The sequence below is a fragment of the Ochotona princeps genome, chromosome 8, assembly GCF_030435755.1.
Source record: "Ochotona princeps isolate mOchPri1 chromosome 8, mOchPri1.hap1, whole genome shotgun sequence".
NCBI lineage: Eukaryota > Metazoa > Chordata > Mammalia > Lagomorpha > Ochotonidae > Ochotona > Ochotona princeps.
Window position 1 is genome coordinate 55,454,124 of NC_080839.1, and position 25,659 is coordinate 55,479,782.

Genomic DNA, 25,659 nt, shown 5'->3' on the forward strand with positions numbered 1-25,659 from the left:
TTAAAAAAAGATTTATTTTATTTTTATTGGAAAGTCAGATATACGGAGAGGAGGATGGACAGAGAGGAAAAGCTTCAGTCGACTGATTCACTCCACAAGTGGTCGCAACTGCTAGAGCTGAGCCACTCTGAACCCAGGAGCCAGGAGATTCCTCATGTGGGTGTGGAGCCCACATACTCCGATCATCTTCTACTGCCTTTCCAGCAGCATTGGCAGGGAGTTGGATTGAAAGTGGAGCAGCATGGAGTCAAACCAGCATTCTTATGGGATACCAGCATTGCAGGTGGTGGCTTAAGCTGAATTTGTCTGTTATATGACAGTTTTAAGTGTTTTAAAAATTGTGAGGAATAGAAGCTTTTTTTTAAAGATTAATTTTATTTGGAAATTCAGATATACAGAGAGGAATAGAGACAGAGAGAAAGATCTTCCATCCCATGATTCACTCCCTAAGTGAGCGTAGTGGCCGGTGCTGTGCCCGTCTGAAGCCAGGAGCCAGGAACTTCTTTGGGTCTCCCACGTGGGTGCACTATGGGCTGTCCTCCACTGCCTTTCCCAGGCCACAGGCAGGGAGCTGGATGGGAAGTGGAGCTGCCGGGATTAGAACCGGCGCCCTTATGGGATCCTGGCATGTTCAAGGCAAGGACTTTAGCCGCTACGCCATCGCTCCGTGCCCCAGAAGCTTTAATATTGTAATTTTTATTCTAGTTTTTTATTCTTTTCACTATATACTATATAACTAAATTTTATCTTTGTACTGAAATAGCATTAAATAGCTACACTATTTGCAAGAGATTGTATTTTTGAAACAATTTAGTCTGTTTATATAACTTGCTCAATAAACTTATGTAGTAGAATGTAAGAATCCTGGTTTTGTGTTCTCAACACAAGTTAAATGGCAGATACTTAGTAGGCTCTTTATTAATGCTTGTGGTGTGAGATTGAATGCTGCTCCCCCTCTAGGGGGTTTATAATCTGAATCAGATTGAGATAAACTATAAGCACTTGGAACATTACATGCGAACAAGAAAATAATTATGTATTAGTCACATTTAAATGAGATTAATTATAAGTGTTTAACAGAGTTCCTGATATGTATTAAATTCTGCAAAATGCTAATTGTTTTGCCTTTTGATTGAGCATTAGTGTGAGTCCCGTAAGGTGGTAAAGTAATTGAAATTTGTTCTTTTTTTTTTAATGGAACATAAGTGGTCTTGGTTTTCAGAGAAGGTATTACTGTGAGCCTGATTGGCACAGAGTTGGACTTTGGTAAAGTTTGAAAATGAAAGGGCTTTTGAGGAAGTATCAGGGAGAAAGACCGCACCCTAGCCAAGGCATGGACTTGTGAAAGTTGAGCCGTATCTGAAGACTGTTTCAGGTGGGGAGTAGGGGTGTGTGTGTGTGGGAGGGGGGTGATTGTGGAAGTCAGAACTCAGTGGGAGCTGGAACAGATCGTGGATAGCCTTATTCTACCTGCAGGAGTTTGAGCTTTACGTAGCATCTTATGGTTTATAGGTTCTTAATTTATGTAGAGAGAATGCGTAAGTGCAAGATGTGTTGCATCGAGAAAAAAATTGTATTCTCATCAAAAGATAATTAATTTATTTATTATTAAGATTATTACAAAGTCAGATATACAGAGAGGAGGAGAGACAGAGAGGAAGATCTTCCATTCCATGATTCACACCGCAAGCGGCCGCAACGGCCGGTGTTGTGCCAATCCGATGCCAGGAGCCAGAAACTTCTTTGGGTCTCCCACGTGGGTGCAGGGTCCCAAGCCTTTGAGCCATCCTGGACTGCTTTCCCAGGCCACAAGCAGGGAGCTGGATGGGAAGCAGAGCTGCCGGGATTAGAACCAGCGCCCATATGGGATCCCGGCATGTGCAAGGCAACGACCTTAGCTGCTAGGCCACCATGCCCAACCCGATAATTTATTTTTTTTTTGAATATATTTAGACCTCCTTTGGAGTTTTCTAAGCATAAAAAACTCGGGTTATAGAAGAGTTTCATTTGCAGGGATACTTTTCAGTTCTTTACAAATTCTAAAACTTGAAAGTTCAGAGGTGTCTGTGTAGGACATTTTTCTTTGTTTCATATATGGAGTCCTGTTTCTTGGTTATGTGCTGTTGTGTAAGTTAGTGTTGTTTTCAAATTTAACGGTAGCTGTTTCACTTGATGAATCATTTTGCTCAGGTTGGAGCATTTGCTGAATTAGTTTATTATTAACATTATCTGGTTTTGAACATTTGTTTGACATGTTCGTGTTCATAGCTACAAGCTGTTACCATCTCTGACATTCTATTCTTTTTCTAGTTAAGAACTGTCATTCTCCTAGTCCTTATTTTTTCTTTCTTGTAGTAACCATTACTAGCAAGTTGGCTCTCTTTGATGGTGGCAATGGGGAGACAGAACTAAAAAAAATTTTAAATATGTTTTTTAAAGATTTATTTATTTTATTACAAAGTCAGATATACAGAGAGGAGGAGAGACAGAGAGGAAGATCTTCCATCCGATGATTCACTCCCCAAGTGACCGCAACGGCCGGTGCGCGCCAATCCAAAGCCGGGAACCAGGAACCTCTTCCAGGTCTCCCACATGGGTGCAGTGTCCCAAAGCTTTGGGCCGTCCTCGACTGCTTTCCCAGGCCACAAGCAGGGAGCTGGATGGGAAGCAGAGCTGCCGGGATTAGAACTGGTGCCCATATGGGATCCCGGGGCGTTCAAGGCGAGGACTTTAGCTGCTAGGCCACGCCGCCGGGCCCAATTTTTAAATATTTTAGAGTTACTGCCTTTGAACTTGAGATAGAAGTTCTTGATATGTGACTAGTCTCATCGTTTTTAAAAAAGATTTATTTATTTTTATTGGAAAATCAGATATATGGAGAGGAAGATCTTCTGTCTGATGATTCACTCCCCATGTGTTCCCAACAGTCAGAACTGAGCCAATCTGAAGCCAGGAGCCTGGAGCTTCTTCTTGGTCTCCCACACCGGTGCAGGTTCCCAAGGCTTTGGGCTGTCCTTGACTGCTTTCCCAGGCCACAAGCAGGGAGCTGGGTGGGAAGCGGGACTGCTGGGACTAGAACCGGCGTCCATATCAGATGCTGGTGTGTTCTAGACGAGCACCTTAGCCACTAGGCTACAGTGTTGGTCTCTTGCCTGGTCTCATTCAGTTAGTCTTTAATTTATGGTTTAGCTTTTCCAAATGCTTCGATGATGTGCCTTCTGGATGTGGACATTCAGTTTATATCACTTACTGATAAATGTGAATATTTGTATAACACAGATGAAGATGATTATTAGATGATTACACCATCTTGTCTGTAATTTTTGGAGGGCGGTTTTGAAGAGAGCAGACAGTGGGAGATCTTTCGTGTGCTGATTTAGTCTCCACATGGTTGCAAACGACAGAGCTGAGCCTGTCTGAATGCTGCAGGAGCTTTCTTCCGGTCTGCTGTGTGTGGGCAGGGGCCTGAGGACCTGGACTATTGTCCTCTGCTTCCCTGGCACAGGCAGGGAGATGGGTCAGGAGTGGGGCAACTGGGACACAAACTGGCACCCACATGGGATGCTGGTACCTGTAGTGGGAGGATTAGCTTTGTGAGCTGTGGCACTGGCTATGTAGGGCTTTTTTCGCCTCTTATAGACATGTGTGTTGGTCTTGAACCCACAATAGATTAAAAGAACACTGTGAGTACGGAGTTGGTTTTATTTGTCTTTTCTGCAATATTTTTTTTAAAAAGATTTATTTATTTTTATTGCAAAGTCAGATATACAGAGAGGAGAGACAGAGAGGAAGATCTTCCGTCCGATGATTCACTCCCTAAGTGACCGCAACTGCCGGTACTGTGCCAATCTGAAACTAGGAACCAGGAACCTCTTCTGGGTCTCCCACATGGGTGCAGGGTCCCAAGGCTTTGGGCCGTCCTTGACTGCTTTCCCAGGCCACAAGCAGGGAGCTGGATGGGAAGCAGAGCTGCTAGGATTAGAACCGGCGCCCATATGGGATACCAGGGCGTTCAAGGTGAGGACTTCAGTCGCTAGGCCACGCGTGGGGCCCTGCAGTATTTTTTACAGCAGTTTAGATCATGGTGGACGGTAGGTATTCCTCAAACATGACTGAACTGGAAAATGTTGATGGATTTTATTTCCATATCAGGAGACTGCTAAAAACATAAATGAGGAATTTGGAAAAGAATCAAGAAGCTAGTATGTACTTGTTTGTTGACTTGTGGGCTTATCTGAGACTGCATGCTTCTGAGTAGTAAATAGCTAGGAATGTGGGAGATCAGCTCTTGGTGCCTTATGGGTCTGTTTGCTTTACGTTTTGCCTCCTGTATCAGTGGTGTAAGCTGGTGGTTCTCCAAAAGTGATCCCAGATCAGCAGTAACTTCACCCGCCCTCTGCCAGACCTGCAAAGGCAGATTTTCTAAGGGTGGAGCCGAATCAATCTGTGTTTTTCCAAGTCTTCTAGGTGATTCTGATGATGCAGTCTAATGCATCCACCAAGTGATGACACTCTTCGAGATAGGGCTAGGAGCTGTCCTATGCCAGAGAAAACCAGCTCACAGCCCGGATGAAAGGACATGAAGTCATGTGGAAGACATTAATATAGAGAACAGCTGATTAAAATGTCATTGTGATTTTATTGCTTTTTAATAATATTATTGATGTTTGCTTTTCAAGTGTTTCTCTTACATTTGTGAATTAGTGGTCAAACTGAAAGATGAGAACCTTAAATCAGTCAGGTCTCCTAGTATTTTGGATTTTTGTTGAGTTCTTTCCCTTCATAGTAAGTGATTGAGAAACAGAAAAAATATTCAGTTTAGACCATATTTAGTTTTTCTTTTTTAATACATTATTACTTTTCAGTGACTTGAATTCTAGTCCTTTTGGATATTAGAATGCAAAGGAGTTCAAGATGATTTCAGCAATTGCATAGAGATACTATGTGTGCAGATAAATTTGCTTTGATGTAGGTGTTTATTTCATATATATATATATGAATCCTAATTAAAATAGAAAATGATACAAAATGCATTTTCTGTCTATAGTTAGGACTTAAGTGGTAATTACAAATAAGTTTGTGGAAAAATGCAATTAAAAGGGTCCAGTGTGGTAGCCTAGCAGCTGAAGTCCTCACCTTGCACGCACGAGGATCCCATATGGGCACTGATTAGTGTCCCGGTGACCCCACTTTTCTTCCAGCTCGCTTGTGTTCTGGGAAAGCAGTCGAGAATGGTCCCAAGCCTTGGGGACCCTACGCCCTTGTGGGAGACCCAGAGGAATCTCCTGGCTCCTGGCTTCTGACTGGTTCAGCTCTGGCCATTGTTGCCATTGGGGAGTGAGTCATCAGACAGAAGATCTTCCCCTCTGTCTCTCCTCTTGTTCGTATATCTGACTTTCCAGTAAACATAGAATAAATCTTAAAAAAAAAAATGCAGTTAAAAGCTCATTTGATTTTGGCAAGTTTTTGAAATCTATTTGTATCAGAGGTGTTTTTTAAAAAGCCATGGAGGGCTCAGCACAGTAAGCTAGTGGCTTTGCATATGCTGTGTTCCCTTATGGGCACTGGTTCTAATCCCGGCAGCTCCACTTCCCATCCAGCTCCCTGCTTGTGGCCTGGGAAAGCACTCGAGGACGGCCCAAAGCTTTGGGACCCTGCATTCATGTGGGAGACCCGGAAGAAGCTCTTGACTCCTGGCTTTGGATCAGCTCAGCTCTGGCCATTGTGGCTACCTGGAGAGTGAACCAATGGTTGAAAGATCTTTCTCTTTGTTTCTCCTTCTCTCTGTAAATTGACTTTCCAATTTAAAAAAAAAAAATCTTAAAAAAAAGCCATGGAAAATTCAAATAATGAAGCAACTATGCACAGATAGAACTGTCATGCACAGTCTCATTTCCTAAACATCTGCAGTGGTAGGGATGGGACGCAGTGAGGTGGGAACAGAGAGCCTAGCCTGCGTCTCCCCACGGGTTGGCCAATGCCCAAACACTTGCCATGTCATCTGCTGCTTGCAGGAAGGTAGAACACGGGAGACCAGTATCTTACCCTGTGTCTTAAGTGCTACGCTTGACACCTGTCCCTGTTATTTCGTTTTTAAAGATTTATTTCTTTTTTTATTATAAAGTCAGATATACAGAGAGGAGACAGAGAGGAAGATCTTCCTTCTGATGATTCACTCCCCAAGTGACTGCAACGGACGGTACTGTGCCAATCCGAAGCCGGGATCCAGGAACCTCTTCCGGGTCTCCCACGCGGGTACAGGGTCCCAAAGCTTTGGGCCGTCCTTGACTGCTTTCTCAGGCCACAAGCAGGGAGCAGGATGGGAAGCAGAGCTGCCGGGATTAGAACCAGCGCCCATATGGGATCCCGCGTTCAAGGCGAGGACTTCAGCCACTAAGCCACACCGCTGGGCCCATGTCCCTGTTATTTTTGATATACTATGTAAAAGACTTTCAAAGTACTACGTAGTTTACTTCATTTAATTAAATTCACTTTTCTTAAAGATAATTCCAGATTTCTTGTTAAAAAAATGTATAGCCGGACAGATATTTGGTCTATTATTAAGTCTCTGACTAAGATGCTCACATATATTAGATTGCCTTTGGTTTGATGTCTGGCTCTGATTTTTGATTCCAGTTTGCTTCTGAAGTGAATGCTGGGAGGCAGGGGTGATGACTCAAGTGATTGAATTCTTAGCACTCCTCTGAGTCCTGAATAGTTCTGTTTCCTAGCTTTGGCTTGGGACTTCGCTTTGGGGAAGTGAATCCTGCCTAGGGAGTATCTTCCCTGTCTGTTTTGTTCTGAAACTGAAATAAATTGACTTTTTAAGAAAAATGTTATTATCTTACTTCAATAATGGCAGTATGTGAGTTGTAATTTTTACCCTTATTTTGTAACACCTGAAAGCTATTTTTATACCAATTTAATCATTGAAATTTCTCATTTTTCCCCCCTATTTCTTCTTAAGATTGCAATTTCGTGGCTTAATCTCACCATTACTTTGGCTCTTTGGGGATAAACACTGTCCACTATTCCAACCGCTTGAAGTCTTGTACCTTTTTTCCTGTCTCTGTGAAAGCAGTGCATTTGATCTGGGTGCTTCAAAGTGGAGACAGATCTGGTAGATGAATTTTGTTTGTAATTGTTTTAATTAAAAGTCCCTAAACATGGTACCATTCCTGTGGTACAACCTTCCAAGCATTGAAGTGGAAGGTGATGTCTAACAGTGGGATTAATTCTTCTTTCTCTGTCTTTCAGTCATCCAAGTACTTTTGGAAACATTTCTATATACTACACTTTTGTGAATCATTCTAGAGATAATACTTTTACAAAAAAGCATAGTAATATATTTATCTTGTTTTGCTGTTAAGAAAACCAAAAGGGGGACCAGTGTTTTGGCATAGCAGGCAAAGCCATATGGACAGCACTGGTTCTTGTCCTGGCTTCTCCACTTCTGATCCAACTCCCTGCTGAAGAGCCTGGGAAAGCAACACAAGATGGTTTAGGTGCTTGGTCCCTGTCATCCCCATGGGAGACCTGAAAGAAGCTCCTGGCTCCTGGATTCAGCCTGGCCTCATTCCTGCGGGTGAGGCCACTGGAGGAATCAGCCAGAGATAGAAGCTCTTTTGTCAGGCTGGCTGTATAGCTCTTTGAAATCAGTAAATGTTTTTTAAAACACCCACATGGTCGTAAAGTACAAATATTGTTCCATGTCTTGCTTTGTAAATTCAATCTGTATAGAAGAACTTTGTGTATTAGGTAGAGCTTTCTCCTTTTATAACAACTGCTCGGTACTTGTTCATATATGCACATTTTACTTTGCTTTTTTCCACATTTCTTCTTCGCTTTCACCTTTCCCCTTCCTTTCTTTTCTTGCTTTTCTTCTGGTTTGTTCCACCCATTCCCTTCCCTTTTATTGCTACTCCAAAATGTCCTATTTAAGACATTTTGCTTCAAGCTTTCTACATTTTCTAGAGACAAAAAGTAGGGATTTGACATTATTTTTTAGAGCTCTCTATTCTATTAGATTTTAGTTCAAATCCTCATTTTTTATTTGTATGCAATTTATAGTACCTTGTAGGTGGAAATTTGGATTGTACATACATTCTTATCAGTATTTTTAGTATGTAATTTCACATATGTGGAAATATACTTAACATTCTGAAATTGCTGGGTTAAATAGGCTACACTCATGCCTCAATATCTTTGGGGGATGGGTTCAAGGTCATGGCTCCTCCCCCAACTCCAAAGTGGCTTAAGTCTGTTACATAATATGGATTTGCTTGTAATGTGCACATGTCTTTGTTTATACTTTAAATCTTCTATGAGTTATGTATAATACTTAATTTGATGTAAGTATTGTTTACTGTATGTTATGTATAATACTTAATTTAATGCAAGTATTATATAAGTATAGTTGTACTGTGTTTTATTTAAGATTTATTTGAAAATTAGAGTTATCCTGATGGAAAACTGGGCTAATGTAATATAAGGGCTAATTTAAGAAGAAATAAATTTAGTTATTGAGTCCATTTATTTAGGAACATATTTCTTTCCATTGGTTTAAAAAAATTTTTTTTTGGTGCCCCTTAGTAAAGTACTTGAAAGTATTTTGTGCCTTCCAGTAAGGCATCTGAAATTTTCTTTGGCAGTGGATATTTGCGCAGAAGTTAAAATATTGCTTAGAATGTCCATCTGAGTCTGTGCTTCTGAGCAGCATTGGTGGCTCACGGTACCTGGGTCCGTGCCTGACTACAGGAGGCCCGGGTTGAGTTGGAGGCTCCTGATTCTCGTTTGGCCCAGCCCTGGCTCGGTGAGCATTTGGGGAGCAACCAGTGAGTGGGAGAGCTCTGTGTCTGTCTCAGTCACTTGTGGAAGAACATTCTCACTTCTGCCCCTCTGTGTCACTCTGCATTTTAAATAAATAAGTGATTAAAAATGCAAATTTAGTAGAAATGTTTGTATAACTTGTTAAACATTTTAGTCATTACTTTTTGTTACTGTGAATGAGATTTTCTTTTATTATATATTCTAAAAATTGGTTATTTTTTTATAGAAACCATGGGTTTTGGTTTAATTTTATCTACTTTACTAACATATCTATTTTCATAAAGTTTATAAGATATTCTTTTTTTTTTTAAGACTTACTTTTATTTTTATTACAAAGTCAGATATACTGAGAGGAGGAGAGATAGAGAGGAAGTGGAGCTGCTGGGATTAGAACCAGTGGCCATATGGGATCAAGGCGAGGACCTTAGCCACTAGGCCACGCCGCCGAGCCCTATAAGATATTCTAATAATTTGTTATTATCCACTCATATCATTTGCAAAGAATATATTCTTGTTCTATTTCTATGCTTATTTCTTTCTTAATTTCTCTGATCCTCGCCTGCAAAACAGTGTTAATACTTGTGAAAATACACATCCTTGGTTTGTCTCTGATTTCATCCTATTATGTCCAGTTCCCCTGTTACAGATGATGCTGGCTTTGGAATTGAGAATATTTATGTCTTTTTTTAAGGTGGTTATATAGTATTTGTTTTAAAATGTAAAAAAAAAAAAAAAAATGAAAGACCATACAACCTTAAGTCTTAAACCAGCAGAAAAGTTCCTGGGATGTTAGAATGAAAGTATTTATCTTGAAACATTTGGATTAGTTGCTAGGCAACCTGATTTCCAATCATTAAATATTTAGTATTTACTTCCTAAAAACAAGTTCTGTCCTATGCAACCACAGGTAGAAATCAAAATCAGAAAATTAATACCGGTGCATTGAACTGTTTACAGATTCCTTCCTGTCTGGCCAGTTGTCCTAATAGTGTGTTCTCGCAGCTCAGTATAGTTTGGATTTGTGCATTGCATTTGGTGTTTTTCTTTTTTTTTTCTTTTTTTTTTTTTTTTTTTAAGATTTTATTATTATTGGAAAGCCGGATATACAGAGAGGAGGAGAGACAGAGAGGAAGATCTTCCGTCCGATGATTCACTCCCCAAGTGAGCTGCAACGGGCCAGTACGCGCCAAACCGATGCCGGGACCAGGAACCTCTTCCAGGTCTCCCACGCGGGTGCAGGGTCCCAAAGCTCTGGGCCGTCCTCGACTGCTTTCCCAGGCCACAAGCAGGGAGCTGGATGGGAAGTGGAGCTGCCGGGATTAGAACCTGCGCCCATATGGGATCCTGGGGCTTTCAAGGCACAGACTTTAGCCGCTAGGCCACGCTGCTGGGCCCCATTTGGTGTTTTTCATGTGGTTTTTAGTTTTCTTCATCTGGAATAGGCTTTTCTTCACTTTAATGAACAAATGCTTTTTAAGATTATATCAAAGTTAGCATCAAATATTTCTCAATTTGAATTCAGGTTTCCTTACAGTTTCTATCAGGTGGGAGTTTCACACAGGTGATCGTGATCACAAAGGAGTATCGGAGAACATTCCGTTACTCATTTTTATTTGCCTTTTCCAGTTATCCCATTGTCTCTGTAATCATTCTCTGTAACAGCCTGGGTCTTCTTATTTTAAAAAGTTTTAATCCATTAATAATTATAATCCAATAAATCTTTATCCATTACTAGAAGTAAATGCATTATGTGCATTGATGGGAGGATAGAGAAGTGTTTAGAGCTGGAGATCAAGCCACAATAAAGGTGGTGTAAATAGGTATTACATAAGTACATTTAATGTGTTATAAATATACATTATATATTAAGTTTAGAATATAGTATTATAATATATGATACATATTAAATTGTATGTAATATAAATATCATATAAGTAGGTATTATATTTAAGGTTTCACAATTATTCAGGAGCAATGATGGAGGTGGAGGCAGAAATACAAAAGTAGCCAAAGCAGGCCCAACGCTGTAGCCTAGTGGCTAAAGTCCTAGTCTTGCACGTACCAGGATCCCAGATGGTTGCTGGTTCTAACCCCAGCAGCTCTACTTCCCATCCAGTTCCCTGCTTTTGGCCTGGGAAAGCAGTCAAGGACGACCCAAAGCCTTGGGAACCTGACCCACGTGGGAGACCTAGAAGAGGCTTTTGGTTCTTGGCTTTGGATTGGATCAGCTCTGGCTGTTGCGTCGTTTGGGGAATGAATGTGTCTCCTCCTCTCTGTATATTACAATTTCCAATAAAAATAAAATAAATGTTTTTTTAAAGTAGCCAAAGAATATAGAGAGGACAGGATTGATGATTGGAGTTATTATTACTTGAGCATGTGTATCATTGATTACATTATTTTCTCAAAACATTGTTTGGTCAAATAAGTTGCACTATAGTTTCTTTCAGAAAAGAATTTTCTTTCTGTTTCTTCTTTTTTCAATTCCAGAGAATAGGGAGAGAGGGAGAAGGAGAGGGTTTCTGTCCACTGATTGACTCCAATAGTTGTCACAGCTGAGCTTGAGCTGGGAGCCACACCTCAGCCAAGACTGTTGATTGACTCCTTCAATAGTCGTCACAGCTGAGTTTGAGCTGGGGGCCACACCTCAGCCAAGAAGCTTGCTTTGGGTGGAGTGTCTAGGCTAGCACTTTTGATGGTTGGCTCACCTTGGAATGCCTAGCTTTGGCTCATGTCTCTTCCTGACTCCCAGCTTCTGCTCATGCAGACCCTCGGAGGCAGTTAGGATTGGTCACATTATTGAATTCCCACCGCCTGTGTCCTCTCAGCCTTGTTCTTTTTTTAAAATTTTTTGTTTAAATTTTACTTTTTATAATGATCACATAGTTGATCAGAGTGGGAAGGATCAAGGTTTAGGAAAATTGGATGAACGCACTGTCTCCAGTTTTGCTATTTCTTCTTGTTTCTTGTGGGGGAAGGGAAGAGACAAATGGGGAAGCCACAAACAACTTCCACACGTCCCAGTGCCCAGGGATGAGGAACTCCCGCCTCACATCAAACCGGAGTCTCAATGTGCGCATATTCTGAGGGTTCTGCCCAAGTGGTTTGGATGGTTCCGAAATGCTGTCAACTTCACTGATCCAATGATGATGTCACCCTCCCAATGTCCACTGGCTGACATAGTAAGCCTCAAGTCTCCATTCACCGAGATTTTATTTATTTATTTTTTTTATGGGAAAGTTAGATATACAGAGAGGAGGAGAGACAGGGAAGAAGATCTGTCGTCTGTTGATTCACTCAAGGGGCTGCAATGGCTGGAGCAGTGCGGATCTGAGCCTCTTGGTTGCAGGGTCCCAAGGCTTTGGGCCCTGCTCAGCTGCTTTCCCAGGTCACATTCAGGGAGCTAGATGGGAAGTGGGGCTGCCGGGGTTAGAACCGGCGCCCATATGGAATCCCAGCACGTGCTTGCAAGGCAAGGTTCTTAGTTGCTAGGCTACCGCACCAGGCCCTAGCTTTGTCCTAGTACAATCCTAGTCATCAAGAGTATTTGGGAAGTACCCAGGAGATGGAGGGCAACATGCTGGCTTACTGTTTCTCTGTCTGGTCTCCCCCCCCCCCCCCCAACCCCCTTAGTCCCTCCCTCCGTTTCTGTGTCTCTTACTCTCAAATAAATAAGTAATTTTAAAAGGAAGTTTGAGGTACATTCCTTGTAGTACTGATTTAATAGAGTCTCATTCAAATTCAGTAGGATTGATTAGTGGGTCACTCAGCCTTATTTGGATGTTCCCCACAATTTCTTGGGGATTTGGTAAGATTATCCCTAACTGTAAAATGCTTGCTTATTGAACAGTATTGTTAACTTGGTTAGTATATTACTATATTAAAAATGGGCCGGTGAAATAAAGATAGTGAGGCTGGGAAATTATCTTTGAGGATCTTTAGAGGTTCTGATTTTTAGAGATAGTCATGAGTTACCGCAAGGAACCAATGTGTACATTGTAGTTTGAACTTCTTAAGGGAAAGAGATTTAAATTCTAAATCTCTTATTGGTTATTTGGGAATATAGCTTTGTATCAACTCCTCTGTTTTACTGAAAATGGAAGTTGTATGTATTTTGTTTTCAATGTTTTGTTAATTTTTAGGGGTGGAGGGGCAAAGACAGGAATGGATAGAAAAACCTTGCCTGATTTTCCTTTCTCTTGCCTTTTCATGGTTTTCTCCTGCCTAAAAGGGAGTGGGGCAAAGGCTGGGACTGAAGAAGAGGGAGCTGTTCATTGTTTGCTCTAGACTGAGTTTTGCTTCTCTCTCCCCTACTTAGGCCCAGATTGCCTTTCTTCAGGGAGAAAGGAAAGGCCAAGAAAATCTGAAGAAAGACCTGGTGAGGCGGATCAAAATGCTGGAGTACGCACTGAAGCAGGAAAGGTAATGTAGCGGCATGCAGGAGAGAGCATCCTTGTTAAAGATCAGAACGATTTCTCATCGTTACAGAAAAAAGGCCTGGTGGGTTCTTTCCTCAGCTTAGTAGAAAAAATAAAAAGCTGGGATGTAGTTGCAAACAGAGGAGTTTTATTTGGGAAGTGACCAAGTGAAAGTAGAAAGAAGAGGGAAGGGGAAAGCACCTCCTGGGAGAAGCCAGAGAGATGGGGTGCCTCTTGGAAGGAGAGAGGGAGAGACACCTAAGGGCTGAGCAGTGTTCCCAACTCCTCCTTTCTGGGCGGGAACTTGCAGGGAAGACATTCTCCTTGGCGGGCCCTGAACCAGTTAGCATATGGCTGGGCAGTCAGTTCCTGTGCCACCCACGGAAGGTGTGGCCAACATTTTGGCAGGCATGGACGGTTTGTCATTTTGAAGTGAATCCCAAATTCCAGTACTGTGTGCTTCTGAGTTGAATGTATCTGTAACAAACAGTTTTGTGAGGAATTGTAATATGTTAACCTTATTATCAGTAATGTAATAGTGATCCATAAACTGATATGATTTTTTTTTAATGTTTAACACATTTTCTCCTTTCTTGAGAAACTTAAATACTTCTTGAACTGTTGATAGCCATTTTATTTGAATTGGCAGAGTTTTTGAATTGTAAAAGAAATTTTCTGTAATATTTGTTCCCTTTTTCTGTCAACTGTTGTTACTCAATGTGATACATTTTGTTTAGTTATAAAGTTACTCTGGTACATTGTGTTGAGAATCTGCTTAAAGACTCTTCCAGTGTAGTTTGTTTCTTTGTTGTCAGCGGCTACCTGTCCCTTCAGAAGGTAATCTGACCTTTGTGTCTTGCTAGTCTCCAAGAAACTCAAGAAACTAAATTTGGGTCACAGGTAAGGAAGATAAGTCATGGATGTGAGTTTTTGAAGTTATTTGAATTGAGCAATATTCTTTTTATTAAAAAAATCAATTAATTAATTATATTGGAAAGTCAGATATACAGAGAGAAGGAGAGACATTCACTCCCGAAGTGGCCACAACAGCTGGAACTGAGCCAGTCCAAAGCCAGGAGCCAGGAACTTCTTCCAGGTCTCCCTTACGGGTACAGGGTCCCAAGGCTTTAGGGCCGTCCTTGACTGCTCCCCAGACCACAAGCAGGGAGCTGGATGGGAAGCGGGGCTGCTGGGGTTAGAACTGGTGCTCATATGGGATCATGGCAGGTGCAAGGCAAGGACCCTAGTCACTAGACTGCAGCGCCAGGTCCTAAGAAATGTATTTGTGTGTGTGTGTGTGTGTGTGTGTGTGTGTGTGTGTGTGTGTATATATAAAGTAATTTGATACATTGTTTATGTGGGAACCTGATAGATAAAATTGGAATTCCCCATCTTGCTACTCTTCTGCTTTTCTTTTTTCTTTTTTTTTTTAAGATTTATTTATTTTTATTACAAAGTCAGATATACAGAGAGGAGGAGAGACAGAGAGGAAGATCTTCCGTTCAGTGATTCACTCCCCAAGTGACTGCAATGGCCGGTGCTGTGCCGATCCGTAAGCTGGGAGCCAGGAACTTCTTCTGGGTCTCCCTAGTGTGTGGGTGCAGGGTCCCAAGGCTTTGGGCCATCCTTGGCTACTTTCCCAGGCCACAAGCAGGGAGCTGGATGGGAAGCAGAGCTGCTGGGATTAGAACCGGCGACCATATGGAATCCCGGTGCGTTCAAGGCGAGAACTTTAGCTGCTAGGCCACCGTGCTGGGCCCTAACTCTTTTGTTTTTCAATAATCTCTTTTTGTCCTTATTTTCTTTCTTCTTGGAATTGTTAAAGGGACTGTTTAAAAATTAAATAGCATTTTGCTGATGCTATTATGATAGAACTTTGTTAGAACTGTCTTCACCTTAGTTTGTGATTTTGTTGTTATAAGATAGAAAAAGAGAGGGGAAGTGAGAAAGAAGAATGACTCCAGTTGCTGGTCATTCTCCCAATGCAGAAAAGCTGGGATTGGGCCAGGCCTGAACTTTAGCTGACAACTGAATCCGGGGTTCCCATGTGGGTGGCAGGACCCCGGTCACTCTGCTCATCACCGCTGCCTTCCAGAATCTGCATTGATAGGATGCTGGGCTCAGGAACCAGGGCCAGAAATTGAACTCTCATACTATGGTGTGGAATTTAGACTCCTCACTAGCATTTTAACAAATAGCACTGAATGTTTGTCCCTGCATGGGATCTTGAGGTGGCAGTAGTGGTTGTAAAAACAGGCATTTCTTTTCAGATGTCATGAGATTGATTGAAAAGCTGCATTGGAGAGATGGGGGAAAAAAGCATTAAAAACACGTGGTCTGGTGATATTTGATATCTTAAACTGCCTATTTCTAAGTTTAACCAAAGAGAGAATAGTGACAAAATGGCAGCTATTTATTGAAGTGTATCAGGCCTAGAATACAAAGTAATGTGTAAAGAAAATCAAGGCTAAGGTTGAGTGCGTTTTGCTATCTTTTTAGATAGGGAAATTGTAATGCCCAAGTACTAAAGTAACCAGGGATGTGTGTGTGTCTGTGTCCAGAGTTGTTGGCCACAAAAACACAGTGCGGTATGATAGGTGCTGTAGTAGAAGTCTCTTTAAGGTGCAGTGGGATCACAAAGAGAATAATTCTTACGATCTGGAAGATGGAAGTAGAAAGGAGGGCAGAGTTAAAGGCTGTGAGGCTGTAACAGCGTCATAAAAAGAAAGTGCTTGCCAGTCAGGCATGGTACAGGAACTAGATAGAGAAAGCATGCTTGATAGGGAACAGAGCAATTGGGTGTGTTCAGAAATTTGTAATTGTTGTGTGTGCAGAGAACATGTTGTGATTTGATGACCCATACATGTAGGGGAAGACAAGAGTCACTTAGACCTGGAGAACACAGTTAAGGAATTCAGACCTTTATCTTACACATAATAAAGAACACGGAAGATCTTCAAAAGCATTTTACCCGAAATGATCTCAAGTTGCAAGAACTGCTCTGTACCTTTTACCCAGGTTTACAGTTGACTCATCTTGCTATATTTGCTTTGTCACGCTTACTCTCTGTGTTGCAAGTTTTTTAAAAAAATATTTATTTATTTTTATTACAAAGTCAGATATATAGAGAGAGGAGGAGAGATAGGGAGGAAGATCTTCCGTCTGATGATTTACTCCCCAAGTGAGTGCAATGGCCGGTGCTGCACCGATTGAAGCCAGGAGCCAGGAACTTACTCCAGGTCTCCCACGTGGGTGCAGGATCCCAAACATTGGACCGTCCTCGACTGCTTTCCCAGACTACAAGCAGGGAGCTTGGTGCGAAGTGGAGCTGCTGGGATTAGAACTGGTGTCCATATGGGATCACAGCACATTCAAGGCAAGGACTTTAGCAGCTAGGCCACGCTGCTGGGCCCTGTGCTGCAGATTTTGTTTTTCCCATATCATTTGTTACTTATTTTTGCCCCTAAACACCTCAGTGTTCGTTGTCTCAAGAAAAGACATTCTCTTATATAATCATAGCAACATCAAATTAAGGAAATTTAAAATCCATGTAATTCTACTGTGTAGTCAATATTAAAATGGTCCGATAAAGATCTTACCATTTTTCTTTTCCAGTTTGAAGATTCAGTCTGTGATCAGTTTGGGATTACATATTGCATTTAGCTATTATGCAATTGAAAAGTTTTAAGTATAAATTAGTGTGAATTATGTTTTAGGAAGATTACTCTGACTGCAATGGGAAGACTGTACTGAAAAGATCTATTTCAGAAGGCAGGAATGTTATGAAATTGTATGATGAGAAATGATCGTATAATAACTGCTGAAACTGGGAATTATCAAAACATTTTAGCTGGAAAGACTCCATGAAATATGGAGATGATATGGAAATTTGGAGGTGACAGTATGTAGGAAAAAGATAATTTAAAAAATGAATCCCAATTTTCTGGCTTGAAGGGCTATGTGTATTATGAATGAGAATTTTAGAAGTTAGCAGATGAATTAAAGGTTAAAAGGGCTAAAGAAAAAAATAATGAAAGTGGGGACATAACAGCTGGAGATACATTCTCAGAAATTGGAGATGTTATTGTGGTTGAGGTGAAAAGAGTAGTTGAGGTCCAACAAGTATCCTGGAAACTAGCGGGAGCCACACAGGTCATGGGAGATCCGCAGAACAGTCAACAAAGGAATAGGAGAAGGAAGGAGGAGAGACAAGGAAGGAGCGGGTGTAACAATTGCAACTGCCTGACAGACTCCGAGTAAGTTATGTTCTACAAATAGGCTTTGCCATTTATTGTTTGGGAGCTTGTTGGTACCCTTGGCAAAGAAGCAACATTGAGGTAGAAGAGACAGATGCCTGATACAACAAGGGTTGGAGGAGTGAGAAGGGTAAAGTGGTATCAGGTAACTTTGCTAATTTTGTTCAGGAAGTTTATCTTAGAAGAACAAAAGAGATAAAGAACTGACTGACTCTAAGGAAATTTTTTCTTTTCTTTAACAAAAGTGATGCTCCTGGAAAAGAATGCCTGATTTTAAATTTTTTGTGAAGTAGTGAATGATTTGGGGTTATTGCTGATGTAAAAACAGTAGTTAAATTCAGACACTACACTGAAGTCTTGTGTTTGTGGCTTGGAGATTTAAAATATTTCTCTTCTAATTTTTCTAATGCCTCAATGCCAGTAATAAAAAGAATATTGAGGAAAATGTAAAACAGAAACGTGGATAAAGCTGGTACTTCTTTTTTCCCTCTGTGCCTTAAGGGGTTAATGTTTTTGTCAGTCTTACTTTATCTTGATCTGTTTTTTTTTTTTTTTAAAGATTGATTTATTTTTGTTGAAAGATTTGCAGACAGAAGGAGAGACAGAAAGATCTTCTGTCTGCTGGTTGACTCCTCAAGTGGCCACAATGGCCAGAGCTGAGCCAGTCTGAAGCCAGGAGCCAGGAACTTCTTCCAGGTCTCCCACGTGAGTTCAGGGTCCCAAGGCTCTGGGCCGTCCTCAGCTGCTTTCCCAGGCTAGAAATAGGGAACTTGAAGGGAAGTGGAGCAGCGCCCTGGGATCCCAGAACACACAATGTGAGGACTTAGTCCCTTGGCTACTGTGCTGGCCTTGATCTGTTCTTACAAGCATATTCCCCACATCTTTTCATTTCATCTGTTAATATTTAATGAGCTTGGCTTGGTTTAGCTGTGTTACAGATCTTCTTTGTAGTTACACTCTGATCGCAGGGTAATAGGAAATAGTCGTTAATATTCTAGAGAGATTACGATTCTAGCTGTTTATTTATCAAAGCATTCCTTAGTGTGTAATAAAATTCATAAAATTAGCAGTTTACATATACCTTTTTGTAAATATGTAGAGTATCATCCGAGGCTCATTCAGGAGCTTCTATGCTGAGGAACCTCAATACTCTGTAAGGTGTAATTGTGGATCACCATTTTCCCCATTTCTTAGCCAGTCACCGGCATGTTTCTTTGATCTATATTACTGAACTCTTCTCTTTGCATCCAGTGTTTCTGTATTCCAGTTCATCTTTCACATCCATAGAATTCATTTTCCAAAATCATAGATATGATAATCTCATTATATAATTGTTAGAGATACCTAATTTCAGAGTTCTCTTTTTGTAGTCAAGCCTCTTTTCTGAACTCCATTCCTTCTGTGGCTTATGGGTACTAAATGTTTATTGTTTTGGGGACATTGTGTTTTTGTTTCATTTTGCAGAGTATGCTCTTGGTCAGTCCTGTTGTTAGATTGGAGTGGTCCTGGTTTTCTGAGGTTTAGCTAAAATCTCATGTTGCTTTGTCTTTGGTGTCTTTCTTTGACATCATCTTAGACATATTTAGATGTTCTGTTATCCGTATTCTTAGAACACATGATAAAATGCTTTCACAGCTGTTATCATAGTGTTGCTAAAGTTACTTACTTTCATTTCTGTTTTTTTTTGGGATCCCCTTGTCTACACTCTAACATGACCACAAACTGGAATATTTGTAGCAGTCAGGGTGGTGCTTGGCACATCGTAGATACTCTGTAATAGGTCGTTAATATTAATTATGAGATTATGTTTATTTAGGTTTATGATTAGGATGTTGGGTTATGTATTAATAGACTGCAGCAAAGTTAACACAAGACTTCTTTTAGTATATCATAATTATTAAACACGCTTTGCTATTCTACCTAGTAAAGACAAATTGAGGGACCTAGCTAAGTATTGAATGTGGTTGTTAGATATGAAATCTACGTAATTATTCCATAATCAGACGGAAAATGAATAGTAAGCAAGAACATTGGCAGGGCAGTAAGCTACGTGATAAAACTGGGGGAAAATGAGTGCAGTGATATTTTAGTGCATTGGCATCAAAAAACACTATTATGAAAGAAATAGAGGTTCTGAGATATTTTTCTGGGAATGTAATCATTCCATAAGAAGACTGTGGTAGGAGACACTCTAGCTGGTGGTGAATATAACAGGTTTTAACATATTTTATCTTTCTTTAGGTTTTTCTTTTTTTTTGAATGTTCATTCTTTTTTTTACATTTTTTTTTTTGTAAAATTTGTTGTAGTTTTCCCTGTGACCACTAGAATGCACTGTAATGCAGGATTTTGTGTTCAAAAATGCTTTTCTTGTTGACATAATATATAAATATTATATAAACTTAATGCAGTTTTATTACCATTTTTATTTAAAAGATTTAATATAATATGTTGGCAGGCTGATTACATTACATTGCTTTGTGACTCCTAAGAAAGAAGTGTTTTAATTTGGCTTATGGTAGATGGATGCACCTGTATGGTTTTGGAAAATATTGACAGTTACATTAAGAACCTTGTTTACTTTATGATAATTCTAAATCAGATTAGTATGTATAAACCTTACCCTTTAATAGTAGCATTATTACAGATATAAGTTTGAAAACATTTGGTCTTAAGATGATGAAATCTTTGTGATTAAGATATACATTGAGAACAGTGAAAAAGATATTCTAGATCACATGGACTAATAAAAGAAAGAGAACTATGTATACACAATTGGTTAATAAATATAACAAGGAAGTAGTTTTTTTCTGCCTCATTCACTGATTTTCTTTCCAAGGAGTTTTTCTTAATGGATGCCTTATGTATCATATATCATCTAGTGATATTTTTTTTTGCTTGTATCTGCACACACACGTGAGACTTGTTTGGAGGCATACTGAACATAGTATTTTGAACCTTACTTTTTTGTGTAAGCTTCAAGGTCAGTTCATTTCCGGAAGCAAGTATTCTTTTATACATATACACCTGAGGTATGAAGCCTTATCTGAATGATGCTCATGTGCCTCCTGCATGTTATGAGACAGGCCAGCAGCTACTTATCTTTTCATTAGATTTCCCTCTATATAAGAAATATAAAATTTGGATCATTGAGAAACAAAACTTGTTTTGTGAAATGATGATTATTTAAAGTAATCAGAAAAATTCCATTACTTTATACATACAAGCTATTAACAGTTTTATGACAAGCTTTCCATTAGTTATTTATAAAGAAAAGAAAGAAGCATTTCAAATTTGGCTATGTCAGTCTTTCCTTCATTTCTTACAACTTTGTTCCTTTGGTGTTTTGAATTATATTGTTTTTGTTACTGCCCAACTCTTAACACATTGAATATTCTTGTAAGTGGTCTCAGTATTTGGGAATGGGAGGTGAAACCAGCTAAAGTGTACAGATATGCCAAGCATATATGGACATTTTTAGCTAATTTTTCAAAAATACCTACCTTTTTTTAGATTATTTTTCAGGTGTCAGATTGTTAAATCTGAAATGGTGCAATCTGATTAATTAGAAACAATAGCATTCTGTTAACTTTAAAGAAGAAGACAGTCTTCCCCGTTCATAGCTCTTGCAGAGCAGAGGTCAAAGGATATGTGTTCATTCCCACTGCAGTATCTTTTCCAACATGGAGGGTTTGATTGGTGTCCCCCCCTTCTCCCTTGTTCACTGCCATGCACACTTGGTAAATTATAATTACCTGACAGGACATAGGGTGTTATAGATGAATTTTGTTTGTAAAGTGCTTGATTTTTATTTTTTTTATAAGTTTACTTCACAGTTCAATTTTTTTTTTTACTATTTTCAGTAATGGAATTCAACTCTGGCAACCATTAAAAAGTTTGAATACTATAGAAACTGTAATGGTATAAGTTTAATTTGTGGTTACAAGATTTATGATTCCCAGTGTTATTCCTTTCTTTAGTGACACTTGATGATGTGAAAGTGACAATAGGCAATTACTTTTATATTATTACTTTGACAACATGGAAGGCAACGAGCCTTTGAAAATTCTCTAGGAGTGATTAATCAAAACTGCATACTAATGACTACTCCTATTATGTATCATAAAGTTAATTTAAATATGTTTTAAGATGGTTTGTATTTTCTCATTTCTTTGTTAGAGCCAAATACCACAAGTTGAAATATGGGACAGAATTGAATCAGGGAGATATGAAGCCACCAAGCTATGATTCTGGTAAGCCATTTCAAAGGAAGTATAAGTGAAAAAGAAGTTAAGTCCAGTATTTTTATAGCAAGAACATTTATAACTGTAAGTTAATTTCTAATTACTTATGTGTTATGTTTTTTCTGTTCTGTTTATCATGTGGCAGTAATCTCTAGCATCACTTAGATAATTTTCCACTGCCTTCCTCCCTTTATCCTCTTCCCCTTTCTCTTAGTTTCCCATTTCCTGCTTGTGTTCTGCACTTACTGGAAGGATTGGAATTAATGGGTAACATGTACCAGCTTACCCTTGTCTTGCTGGATCTGCCCAGCATTAATGGAAAATTTTTTTTAAAGATTTATTTATTTCTATTACAAAGTCAGAGAGATAGAGAGGAAGATCTTCCGTCTGATTATTCACTCCCCAAGTGAGCGCAATGGCTGGTGCTGCGCCGATCCAAAGCCGGGAACCTGGAACCTCTTCCGAGTCTCCCAGGCGGGTGCAGGGTCCCAAGGCTTTGGACCGTCCTGGACTGCTTTCCCAGGCCACAAGCAGGGAGCAGGATGGGAAGTGGAGCTGCCAGGATTAGAACCGGCACCCAAATGGGATCCTGGCACATTCAAGGTGAGGACTTTAGCCACTAGGCCACGCCGCCGGGTCCCCATTAATAGAAATTTTGAGATGTGCGGTAGAAAGTACATCCTGTCCTTGAAATCCTGAAAGAGTAGGAACTGCTGAGGTGAGAGTGCTCAGAGCACAGAGGGATTCCTATTTTGTATTTTGTTACAGGAGATTGTATAGCCAGCATAGGTTTAAAACCTAAAACATTTTTGTGTTATTCTTTTTTCCTACTCCTACTTTCTTCTTCACACTACCAGCTAGTACAAAATAGTACTTGTAAAAAAATATATACATATATAATTTGCTCAGTAGTAAGTGTTAGGGTAAACAAAGAAATTATTCAAATGTTATCACTATGTTTCGTATATTTTTGGTATAATTTCAAATTAGATTCCTTTCATTTATGTCATTTTACTGAAATGCCTACCTGTGCTAGAGACTTTGTGTCTGTATTAATATCACTTGTTAAATCAGTTACTCAGTAAATATAACATTTTTCTTGTGTGTGTGTGAAATTAAAGTTAAGAGAAGGAAAGAAACTACCTTAAATCATACAACTGTTAAGTGTTGAGTTATGGAAGCGAATCCAGATCTGTCTGACTGTTAACTACATATTCCCCATGCTGGTTCTATATTTGACATTGTATGAAAGAACTTTCCAAAATGATTTCTAGTAGTGCTGCCAATTTTGTATTTAAATCACTTTAGTGCTCTATTACCGTTTTTCTGTAGCTAAATATTAAGTCCTTGAGATTTAGAGAAACAGTAATTGATCAATGATGTATTTTTTTCCCTTTTTTTGTTTCAGTTTTTACTTGTCTACTAGCTTAAAAAGTGCTTAAATTTCACAAAAATAATTTTAAGAAAATCTGGGCTCTTTGTTAATGCCTGTTTTAAAAATATCTGCTTCAAAGAAATGATTTTAATTAATGCTACATTTAAAAGTTTTCATTTCCCATTTTTTTACTACTTATTTAAGTTTGCTTTAATTTTTAAAAGTGACTTTAAAATATACATTTATTAGTACGGAAACCTGATTAGAATGTATACAAAATGTTAATGGGTAAAAAGGACAGCTCAGTGGAAAGAGCTGGGACTTTGGAATCAATTATGAATTTTACTCTGTTCTGACACTTAAAATCCCTGTGATATTAATTAACTTCTCTGGTGTTTTATCATTCCTAAACTGTAACTTATTCTTGGGCCTGTTCCTAACACAGATATTTTTTCTTATATGCAGTTCCAAATTAAACTTTTGTATCATTCCATCTATCTTTCCAACCATCAATTCATCTGAAACATTTTAAAATATCTCATGCTTGTCATATCCAGAGAACAAGACAGTACTTTATTGGATTTTATAGGGAAAATAAACAAAGAATTGATTGTAATAAAATATGCTATGTATGACAGAGACGTAAATGTTACTGAGCATAGCAGCTGAGGAACAAAACAGAGTAATGATCAAAGAAGGTTTCTTGGAGGAAGCTTACCTTTGACATCTGAATGACAGGACAAGTAGGGATATTTTTGAATGAGAGGTGGGGGAGAGTTTTAAATAGTAAGGCTTTGTGTGTGGCACATTGAAGAATAGGATAACTGGATAGTAAAGAAAAAGAGGCAAGGAGTGTTGCTAGATACTGCTGGAGAACTAGCTAGAGGGTAGAATGTTACAAAAGTCTAGTGAAATAAGCTAAGGAGTTTGTACTTTTTCTTAAGAGTGATGAGAGGACTTTCGAAGGATTCCAATTAGAGCTATGTAATCAGATTATCTTTGATTATGTCAACTGTAGAATGGAAGATGGATTGAAGAGCAGCAAAATTGGAGATGAGGATATTGGTTAGAGAACTGTTATAGCCACCTGGGTAAATCAGAGAGATTACCTTAACAGAACTAGTTACAATAGAGTTGAAAATTGTGTCGAATAAATAGAAGAAAAATAACCTCTGCAGGAAATTGCTCCTGATTGAATTAAGGGGATAAAAGAAGTGACAAGTCAAAGCTAACTCTCACGTTTATAGTTTTAAAACCTTGACTAGGAGTAGAACAATGATGAGTTCATCTTTTGGATTTTTTTCAGATAGTCAAGTTAAGACAGTGCAGTAGGGTGGATGGGTCTTGGGCTCAAGGTGAAGGTATAGATTAGGTATGTTGATTTGGACACTATCAGCATATATTATTGATGCAACTACATTGAAGCCATTGCAGGAGAAGAGAATACTGAAGAATCTTAGGTAGAAGAATAAGAACACCTAGAATGGAACCCTGTGGAATGACAGCATTTAAAATACTGGTAAGGAAAACTGATAAGGCTACTTTTAATAGCAAGAGGAAAATCAGAACATAATTTCTAGAAGGAGTTAGTGTTCAGCACTCCTGAGTAAATCTCAGGTGGGTAGAGTCCCTGTAGGATTTACTGACACACAGTTCACTGAACACTTTATGCTCATCAGTTTGAGAGAGAGAGGGTGGCAGAACAAAGACATGAGTGGAATATGAAGACTGGATTAGTATAATCAACTTTCAGGATGCCTAGGAGGTGAGAAGGCAAAGAGGCGTCAGAGGGCAGTAGCTGAAAGCACAGAGTCTGGGAAGGGAGATGGGGAGAGTTGTGTTTCTTAGGGGGAAGTAGCAGTGCCAGTGCTGTGGTGCCATGTGTTACGCCATCTGTGACACGGCTATCCCATATCGGAGCAACGGTTTAAGTACCAGCTGCTCTGGATCTGCTTCTGATCAACTCTCCACTAATGCCACCTGGGAAGGTGGCAGAAGATGGCCAAAGTGCTTGGGTCCCTGCCACCTGGATGAGAAACCCAGGAAGTTCTTTGCTCCTGGCTTTAGCTTGGCCCAACCCCAGTGCAGCCATTGGGGGCTGTGAGCCAGGGTATGGAATCAGTCTCTGTCGCTCTCTGTAACTGCCTTCCAAATAAATAAGTAAATCTTTTTTAAAGAAAGAAAGTAGACACATTTAGAATAGGAAGATATACGAAGAAAGAATAGGAATTCCTGAAAGAAAAACATGGCTTATTATTACCAAGAGAGAACATGAGAGTTAGGCTTGAGGTTTGTAGATTTGGGGTTCAGCTTGGTGGTGAGTGTTTATGGGACTTATCCATATGATAGCCTTATGTCTGGGATAGGATTGTTTGCTACAGGTACTCAGACAACTATGAAAAGTAGAGATTTAAAATACTGAGGTGAACAATGATGGACATATGACTGAGTATGAAGAACTATATTTTAGTAATGATATAGAGGAACTAGGTGGGGGGAGGGAATTGGGGACGGGATAAGGGAAATGCCAGGAGCCTAT

At 39.6% G+C, this 25,659-nt stretch overlaps 1 protein-coding gene across 3 annotated transcripts in view; it reads left to right on the plus strand.

Annotated features, from left to right (window-relative positions):
- The window catches only part of LOC131481019 (striatin), a 118,304-nt gene that overhangs the window by 44,157 nt on the left and 48,488 nt on the right, over positions 1-25,659 (plus strand). For all 3 annotated transcript variants that reach the window (XM_058668085.1, XM_058668087.1, XM_058668086.1), the window contains exons 2-3: positions 13,148-13,251; positions 21,681-21,754. In XM_058668085.1, the coding sequence (XP_058524068.1) occupies positions 13,148-13,251; positions 21,681-21,754 (178 nt within the window). The remainder of the gene's footprint in view (positions 1-13,147; positions 13,252-21,680; positions 21,755-25,659) is intronic.